This window comes from Fukomys damarensis, unplaced genomic scaffold (assembly GCF_012274545.1).
Source record: "Fukomys damarensis isolate Sample0158 unplaced genomic scaffold, DMR_v1.0_HiC HiC_scaffold_34, whole genome shotgun sequence".
Taxonomy (NCBI): Eukaryota; Metazoa; Chordata; class Mammalia; order Rodentia; family Bathyergidae; genus Fukomys; species Fukomys damarensis.
Genome location: NW_022900946.1, coordinates 6,369,353 through 6,379,339, shown reverse-complemented (window position 1 = coordinate 6,379,339; position 9,987 = coordinate 6,369,353). Strand labels below are relative to the sequence as shown.

General features: G+C 45.7%; 1 protein-coding gene across 3 annotated transcripts in view; it reads left to right on the top strand.

The window, feature by feature from the left end:
• Positions 1-9,987, top strand: part of Eef2k (eukaryotic elongation factor 2 kinase) — a 45,216-nt gene that overhangs the window by 5,995 nt on the left and 29,234 nt on the right. For all 3 annotated transcript variants that reach the window (XM_010623444.3, XM_010623445.3, XM_010623443.3), the window contains exon 2: positions 9,657-9,757. In XM_010623444.3, coding sequence (XP_010621746.1) covers positions 9,657-9,757 — 101 coding nt within the window. The remainder of the gene's footprint in view (positions 1-9,656; positions 9,758-9,987) is intronic.

Genomic DNA, 9,987 nt, shown 5'->3' with positions numbered 1-9,987 from the left:
TTTTTTTTTTAACTTTAAAATAATTTAAATTTTTATTTACTTATTTACTACTACTACTACTACTACTACTACTAGTAGTAGTAGTAGTAGTAGTGGTATTGGAGATTTAATTCAGGGCTTTTGTGCTGAACTGTATCCCCAAGCCCTTTTTATTTTTTTTTTAATTTTAAGAGGATCTCCTTAAGTTGTCCAGGCTGGGCTTGAATTTTTGATCTTCTTGCCATGGGGGCCCAGTTAAGGTGGGCTTGAGTTGATGTTGTGACTGAAGTTTGTCAGCTCCCTTATGTTGTTCAGTTTTTTGTTTTTATCGTTGTTTGGGCTTGTCAGTGTTAGGGAGAGAGCCTCCTTGAGATATGCCTTTGTGCCATGCAGTTGCCAGAGAACTCCCAGTGCTGGAGTGACTGGGGCAGAACTTCTCTGTTTAAACTCTGCTGGGCATCGCCAATTGCCTTTCAAAGGCTGCACCAGCCTCCCTACCATGCCCACGTCTTTTCCCGTGCTCTCCTTGGCCGACTTAAGTGGGGGTCCTGGTTTTTACCCAGCAGCTCTAACAGCTTCATCAGAGAAATCCGATCGCCCAGGAGTGAGACTGAAGAGCCAGCATCTGATGACTCACTGGGCGGAGAGGTTGCTGCCCATAGAGCCCAAGTCCTGCCCAGCAGCCTCTGCGGGCAGCCTCTGTCAGTGACTGCAGGAAGTAACCCCCCCGGGTGGTAATATTTTTTATGCTGTAGGAAAAGAAAAGCTTTAGGTATCCTGATTTCCAAAAGCTTTTGTTTGAGTTGCTTTCTCATTTCTAAGAAATCACCAGACCCCCAATTTAAAGGAAGAAGGATTTATTTTGGCTCTCAGTTTGTAGAGGTTTCAGTCCTTAGTGGGCTGGCTCCAAGGCAAGGCCAGGCAGCAGGAAGCAGAAAGATCAAGGGAGAAAGGAGGGGGATAGACCTTGCTAGGCCACGCCCCCTGTGACCCAGCTCCTCCAATCAGGCTTCACCTCCCAACATCACATTGGGCTACATACTCCTCTGTAGTCTGAGCCACTGTTGGGCATCACACACTCATGATCCCGTCACCTCCCACAAGCCCCGGCTCTGAGCACATGAGCCTTTGAGGAGACATCCAGATAGGAATTGAAACAGCTTTGACCGAGACAGGCCTGCTGCCTTCCTTAAGGACTGCGCATGTGTCAAAATGCCAAAACCCTTTGTGGAAATGTGCTGGGTATTTATTAGCAAAGGTTTCTTTTCTTTTTAAATGTTGTTCCAGCAGCTTTGTTGAAATATAATTCACATACTATACAACTTATAAATTTAAATGTACAATTCAGTGGCTTTTTAATATATTAAAAAATTGTGCATCAATTACAGCTAATTTTAGAACATTTTCATAACCCCAGAAAGAAACTCTGTCCCTTTACCATTATCCCTAATATCTCCGCTTCATCCAGCCCTAGGTAACTACTACTCTGTCTTCTATTTTTCTGGGTTTGCCTTTTCTGGATGTTTCATATGTAGAAAGTCATGTAATATATGGCCTTTTACTTCTAGCTCCTCTTACCTAGCATGTTTTCATGGTCCATCTATCTACGCGTCTTCTTATTTATTTATTGGCAGTACTGGGGGTCGAACCCAAAGCCTTCACATTGAGCTCCATCCCCAGCCCTTTTGATTTTTTATTTTGAGACAGGGTTTTGCCAAGTTCCCCACATGGGACTTGAACTTGTAGTCCTCTTGCCTCAGCCTTCCAAACTGCTGGGCTTATGCCCAGGTTCAAGATTTATTCTTGTTAGAACGTGTGTCTATGCTTTGTTCCTTTTTATTGCTGAGTATTATTCTGATGTATGGATAAATCCTCTTTTATTTTCCCCAGTGCTAGGAGTTGAACCCAGGACCTCACATGTGCTAGGCAAGTGTTTCACCACTGAGCTACACCCCCAGACTGATGTATTTTTAAATGTCCATTCATGGTGGACATTTGGGTTTTTTCCACCTTTTGAGTGAACAGTGCTGCTTTTGTGTGGATTTATGTTTTCATTTCTGTTGGGTACCAAAGAGTGGAATTGCTGGGTTGCTTAGAAACTCTGCTCAGCCCCTTATGCTTTTGGTAAAAAAAAAAAAAGCAGGCACCCAGGGCACAGCAGGTTTGGGTTTGAGTCCTGGGCCTGGTTTTTCCTGGCTGCTGTTTTTCAGCAAAAAAAAAAAAAAAAAAATCCCCTTGCTTAGTGAGTCTGGAATGCCTCATTTGCAGCCTGGGGAGCGAGCCTCCCTGTTCTTTGCCCTTAGGAGTTGCCAGGAGATGCAGGGCAGGATGCTGTCTGAATGAGAGTTTCCAAGAGGCAGGGCATTCTGTCACTTCGGGAGTATTATTGGTTTAATTATCGTTGTTTTCCCCTTCCCTTCCTCTTGTCGGGGTTTGAATTCTGCTCACCCGGGGAGATTACAGCTACTCCTTGCATTAGAGATTTCTTTAGGGTTTTTAGTTTAGTTTCTCTTATAGTTATTTGCTGTATTGATTGTAGACATCCATATTCCTTGCAGAGAACAATGCAAATGCCCCTAGAATTGCTATTAAGATCTTAGCATTTCAGACTTCTCTGTACTTTCGTATACATAGAGAACAAATAAATAGGGACTTAGATTATTATTGTAGGATCATGCTAGGCATGGTCCTTAGTAACTTCGTTTTTCTTAGCCAGTAGTGGATTATAACTTTCCTAATTAGTAAATACCGTATGGATTTTTGAATGTCATAATTCCTGAATTCTCTGTGGCAGCCTGTTATGTGCTGTATCATAGTTTCTTTAGCCATTGCCTCTTGTGGAATAGTTAGTTTGCAGTCAACTTGTGCACAGCCTCTCAGGACGCACAACATGAGGCCCCACATCACTGGCGGCTCTAACCAGCCCAGCCCGCAGCTTGGCTGCATTTCCCTGTTCTTTCTGCTGCTTTTATTTTCTTGTCTAAGCCCTTTTCTGCCCTCCAGGAAGGGAGAGGCAGGCTGACTCAGAGCTCTTTTTCTGAGCATCTGCAGAAGTGCTGATGGGACGAAACATTTTATAACATCCACTTGCAGCGGGTAACAATCAGTGTCTCCAGGAGGAGAACTCAGTGAGTGCAGGTCCTTTCCTGTGTGAGATCTGCAAGCCCTGTGGGAGCATCTTGTGTGCCAGAGAAATCACAAACATATTAGCTGCTCATCTGGCCTCACTCATGGCATCCTCAAGGAAGTGTGTTACTATTCCTATTATTGTTAAAGTTGTATTTTTTTTTTGTATTCTTATGCTTTGAACAATCAAAGCCTTTCCGTTTTATAGCCAGGTTTATATTTTTCTCTTTATGAAAAAAAAATCTGCACTCTGTTTCAGGTGAGATTTATTAGTTCACTCAACAACTGAGTTTTAGGATCTTTGTAAGTAGAGATTAGAGCTGCTAGGGCCTTAAGAATCATTGATGAGGCTGACCATGGTGCACACTTGTAATCCTACCTACTTGGGTGACTAAAGCAGGAGGATCAAAAGTTCGAGTCCCACTTGGGCAACTTAGTGAGACCCTGTCTAAAAAAACAAAACAAACAAACAAAAAAAAACAGAAAGGTTTTTGGATGCATCTCAGTGCTTCCTGGGTTCAATTCCCAGCATGCCCCTCACACACAAAACCACTGAAACAAACCACACACACAACAAAATCTAACCCACTGGTTTTTATTATTAACTTGTATTTACACATGCAATACCTGAATGCATTCTCATGGTGAACACACAACAGTGTAGACAAATAAAACTGAAGTCTGCATGATGGACCTCTAATCGCCACATAAGCATGATGTCAAATGGGTGAAATCCTTTTCAGACCACTTTTGATGCACTTACACACAAATAGGCATGAATGTGAGTATCTGTAACAGATAGTCTAGAAAATTCACGTGGATCTTTGGGTTTCTGACACTAGTAAATGATGTCACATTGTATTATTGTGCAACTTATTTTTTTGCCTCCTAAACAGTAAGTCTTAGAAATCACCCAAGGCACCTGGTCCTTTTTAGTGGCTGCACCTATGTGTCTGTGACCATCTCCTGGTAGACCACAAACTCCCAGGGTTTGCACTTGACTGATGGCCTTGACCAGGTCACCTGGCTGAGGGGTTGCGGGTTAGTATGGGCTCAAAGCCACTGCTGGAGGACTCGCAAAGGTCTCTGTTTTTCTGCTGCCCTTGAGGAGTCTGAGAAGATCCACTTCCCAGCCACCATCGGGATGTTTTTCCTGACCTGATAGTAAAATGTTCCTCATCTTGGGCAGGGTCACCCCTATAGCATTGCTACTCAGGGAGCCAGCCAGTTTCTGGTGGGAGTGTGTTTATTCCAGTCGCAGGGGCCACAAAGAAAACTGGCCACCAGCCTTCAAAACCTTCATCCAAAAACAAGGGTATGGAGGTTCCACACCAGCTAATCAGGGAGGGTGTGGTGTGGGACCAGTCGTGGGACCCGAATGTTACTGCAGGACTTTTTATATCCTCCCTTGTAAGACTTAAAGTCTCACTTCCACTCCACGGAGCGTGAACAGCCAAAAAGGCCTCCACCATGCTGGACCCTAACACCCAGCGAGGCTCCGGGAGCTCGATGGAGAAACGAGAAACCCAGGAGAGAACACACCAGGCTAGATGGTAAATAGACCTTTATTAGTCTGGCCAGACGGCACTCCTGGAGCCAGGTAGCTCAGAGAGGCAACTGCTCAGGGGCTGAGGTACTTTTTATAAGGTTTTTCTAAACAAAGAGTGAGGGAATTCACAGAACAAGACTGCAGACGCATTGCTTATTTTATGCAGGCAATGTTCTATGGTCACCATTTGTCATACTATTTGCCCCTGGGCGGGCTGTTAGCCAGGGTAGCAATTAGCATATGAAGAAGCACAGTCTGGCCTATTAGCATGGAGTCACTTTAGCTTATTCAAGTCTTACACCCTCGCTTTCATTTTTGTGGTACTGGGGATTGAACCCACAACCTCATGAAATTATGGCAAATTCTTTACCCCTGAGACACTTCCTTAGCCCTTTTTATTTTTGACTGTCTCGTTAAATTTCCCAGGCTGGCCTTAAACTTGTCATCCTCCTGCCTTAGCCTCCTGAGTAGCTAGGTATATTATACTTTAAAACAAAACACTAGGCATGATGGTACATGACTAACTTAATGACTTAGCTACACCTTGTCTCAAGACAAAAAACAAGAAAAGACTGGGACTATATAGCTCAGTGTGAAGAGCCTAGATTCAGTCCCCAGTACTACAAAAGAGAAAAAAAAGTTCCATCTAATTAACTTTTTTTTTGGACAGAGCGTTGCTATGCAGCTCAGGCTGGCCTCAAACTCAGGGCAGTCCTCCTGCCTCAGCCTCCCACATGCTGGGATTACAGGCATGCACCATCACACCTGGCTAATTTACCTTTTTCGAATGAGTATAGCGTGGATCTTTTCTGGGTTTGGGAAAAGTGACTTTGGCCCTTTGAAATGCAATGCACCCTAATGGTGAAATACTTCCTCCCTTCACTGTTCTTTGGCTGGTGCCCTGGCCTCCAGCCAGGTGATTTCCGATGCTCGTCCTCACTGAGTGGGGACAGCCCCTGCTGCACGCCTAGGGAGAGGCAGCAGAGACAGAGTGTGAGATGTGGAGAGCTCTAGAGGATGGCCTGCTGCCATTTGGACTGAGGAGGTGTCCCCAGCTGCAGTGTGAGAGGTGACAGTGGCACGTTTTTAAAGTACAGGGATCAAAATTCAGAAAACATTTTAGATGTCAACACCCCTGCTGTGGAGCCACTTAGAGTAGTGGAAAATCAGTGTCAAGTTCAAAGTTCACAGTGGAGAACGGGTGAATAGTTAAGTCGATGATGATAGACTCGTGCAGAGAATGGTTCCTGGTAAAGCAGGTTGGAGATTAACTTGTAAATTTTTTGGGTTTTTTCTGGTACCAGTGATCGAACTCAGGTCCTTGCACTTGCAAGGCAGGCGGCGGAACCACTGAGCTAAATCCCTGGCCCCTAAGTTGTAAGTTTTACGGTCGCATGATAGAATGTTTGAGTTAAAAAACACTGAGCCAGGTAAAGTGCACAACTGTGATCCCAGCCGAGGCAGGAAGATCACGAGTCCCAGTCCTGCCAACAATTTAGCAAGGCCCTAAATAAAAATAAAGAGCCTGGGAATCTACCTCAGTGCCAAAGCACCCTTGGCTTTGATTCCCAGAAACTAACACACACACTCACACTCACATGCATGCACACGCATGCCCACACATGCAACATACACCCACACACGCACACACATGTACACACATGCACACACTTGTTGTTCCTTACAAGAACTTTTTTGAAAAAGAACTTGACGATTTCTAGCTTTCTGGCTTGGCAATTTCTTTCTTTTTTTCTTCTTTGTAGTGCTAGGGATTGAACCCAGGGCCTTGCCCATACTAGGCCTCCGCTGAGCTACAGGTCCAGCCGCTCAGATTTTACATGTGACTCAGGTGCTGTAGATGGATCACTGAGGTCTTACGTGAGCAAGCAGGGATTGCAGTACGAGGGTGTTCACCTTGGCAATGTTTGTGCCAGGATATATTGGAGAAAATCCAAGTATCCATCGATTGGATGATAGACAAATACCTTCAGGGACATCTGTGTGATCCTGTATCCCACAGCCTTGGAAAGGAAAGGAGGGCAGCCGGGCAGCCTGGACATGTGACATACAAAGCCTTCCAAGATCCCGCAGAAGGTGGGGGAAAGTCAGGAGCAGAACAGATGTGCGCTGCAGCCCCGTGTGTTAAAGGCAGAGGGGGAACTGGCAAGGTAGCTATGTCAGTTGTCAGCAGTGGTTTTGGAGTAGGTAGTGAGGCAGGCCTTCCATGTTCTAATTCGGGATTTTGTAGGGCTTGCACACTGTCATCTTTTTGGAGTCAGGGAAATAAATCAGAGTCACCAAATAAAGTATGAAATCCCACTGAGCCACTCAACCCTGACAGGATGTTATATATACCGTGTGATTGGTTGCAGACTTATTTTTTAGATGTGTGTCAAAGTCCTGGGAAAGGACTTGTTGAAGGCCCTTGGCAAGAGTTGCCCTGGGTCAAAAGCGTAGGTCGGATTTGACTTCTGTGTTTTCCGAGTGTTGTCATTAAGCCTAAAGTAAAGAAAAAAAAAAAGGAGAAAATGAAAAAATGGAAATAAAGTGTTTGTAAATGGGGAGGGGAGGAGGGGGTGAAGGGAGGGCAGGGACAAGGGGAAAAAATGTGAACCAAGACATGTCATGTAAAGGTACAGGATCCCAGTAATGAATGTAACTATACTGTATACCTAGAATGTACCAATAAACTCAATAAAAAGAAAAAAAAAAAACCTAAAGTAGCTTACAAAGTAGTTGAAAGAAGGCTATGGGCTCTAGTTTTTGTACTTTGCAGCGATTGAAAAGCCCCAGCTAAGGAGCCCTGGGCTGTGAGTTTGTGTGTATTTGTGTGTCTGTCTGTGGCACCAGCTCCTCTGCCTGTCCTCTCCTGTTTTGAGTGGGGTCCCATCAAGGAGCCACGGTGAGAGGGAGGACAGAGTGCAGCTGCATTTGGGTCAGAGTCCCTGGGAGGCTGAGCTTCAGTGGAGGCTGGCTGGGACCCCTGAGGGATGCTGGTGTCCCTTGTGTTCCTCCCATCCCGGAGCTGTGGGGCCTGCCCCCTCCGGTCTACCATCTCTTCTCCTCCCCACGACCCCGCCTCTGGCTTGGAAGGAACCTGGGGTCTCACAGATGCTGGAGAGGGCACAGAGCATGAAGAGGCAAAAGGGGACTGCCATTTGCTGTGGATGTAGGAGTTGGTTTTGGGTGAACAGGGAGAATTCTACTTGGCATCACAAAAGCAATAAAATGAGCTAGGTTTTTTGGTTGCTGTTTTTTGTTTTGTGTGTATATGTGTGTTCAAGATTGACCCCAGAGCCTCTTTTATGCTAAGCTGTACCACTGAGTATGCTCTAGGCTTCCTAGGTAAAATAGACTCTCAAGACCAAAAATGGTATGGAAGCAAGTCTTGGTCTGTTGTCTGTTGCTATGACAAAATAATCAGTGTTAGGTCGTTTATAAGGAATTAAAGTTTAGTTGGCTCATGGTTCTCGTGGTCGGCAAGTCTGAGTGCCTGAAACTGGCACCCGGTGAGGGCCCTCTTGCAGGCATGACATGGTGGAGGACAGAGCATGCACCAGCTCTGGTCTCGCTTCCTCAACCCCCTCTGCGAAAGCTGCTGATGTCCCCAAGGGGGCTCTACCATGGTTACCTCTCCCCCAGATGTCATTAACATATGAATCTGGGGTTTAAGTTCTGACCCCCCTTTGCGGGGACACATTCAGACTGCAGCCTGCCCCCCTAGCATTTAGCAGCTGCTCTCTTTGTGACTTACTTTGGACATCTTTGCCAATGCTGTGCGTCTCGTGTTTTGGGGGGTGGCTTGGATTATCACAATGTTGGGGAGTGCTCCTGGGATTAAGTAGATGGAGGCAGGGGATGCGGGACCCTTGATATGGGGAGGGAAGCTCTGCACAGTGACTCTCACTGTAGCCCACAGGACCTTCAATTGTGTCGTGGGAACTGGCTCATAATTATGTGAGTCCTGAGCTGAGCTGTGTTACATGGCAGGCAGCATGGCTCTGGCATGCCTCCAATGGACACCGAGCTTGGAGTGTTACCTGCGGGTGGCATACAGGACAGTGAAAATGGGTTACACGGTAATTGTTATAAAACGGAGTTCTAGGGGCTGGTAGGACCAAGACTTCCCACAGTACTGAGTGCAGTCTGTTAGAAGGGCTGCTTGGCCTTCTCAATGGAAATAATAGCATTTAACCCTTCCCCACAGGCAGACCTTTGTGTTGGATTCGGTTTTGTGCAGTTACGTGGCACTTCTTGTGTATACACGCTTGCATGTTCAAGTTTCTGTAGGATCGAGTCCTAGATGTAGAATTGCTGGTTCAAAATTAAGGGATGATGCTGGGGATTTAGCTCGGTGCCGTGGTCTTCCTTGCAAGTAGTGCAAGGGCCTGAGTTCAATCCCCGGTACCAAAAAAAAAAAAAAAAATAAGGGATGCTTTAAAAATAATTTCTAATACATTGCCAGATTGCCTTGTAGAAAAGGTTTATCCTGTTGCTTGTATATGGCAATACCTGTTTCCCCACATCCAGGATCACACGGGCTAAATTGTTTAAACTCATTTAAATGTTTGCCAATCTGATGGGTGAAATGGTATCTTCTTTTCTTTCCCTTTTTTGATTGCAGTGCTGAAGGTGGAATCCAGGGTCTTGTGCATGCTAGGAAAGTGCTCTACCATTGAGCCACATCCCAAGCACAGAATCTTTTTTGTTTTGTTTTATTTTGGTTTTGGTACCAGGAATCGAACTTGGGACCTTGCATTTGTGAGGCAGGTGGCGGAACCACTGAGCCAAATCCCTGTCCCCCAAGCACAGAATCTTGTTTTCATTCTCAAGTACAAGTGCAGCGGTGTGTAATTAAGACACAACTCTCTTCGCAAAGGGAGGCTGTGCCCATAAGAGCACATAGTGTCGCTTGAAGACTATTCCTGAAAGAAGAGTAGATGGAAACCCATATTTGATTTGGCCTCTGAACGGGCCCTGATTATCCCTTTGCCTTCTACAGGAGGCCTGGAAGCATGCGATCGAGAAGGCCAAGCACATGCCCGACCCCTGGGCTGAGTTCCACCTCGAGGACATTACCAAAGAAAATGCTACTCGCTACAGGTCAGCAGCTTGTCTGGGGGCTTGGAGGAGTCCTGGCAGGACGTGGGCCTGTTTCTGCTCACAGCTGGAGAGGCCCAAGTACCCCTGGGGTCAAGAGAAGGGAGGAATACAAGCATCCCAATCTAAATAAATCTTTCAGATTTTGGAACGCTTTGTTCCAGTAGGGCTGCTCAGCTAGTCAAAACTGCAAATACTGCATTCTGAAATCTGGAACGCTTCTGGTCCCAAGC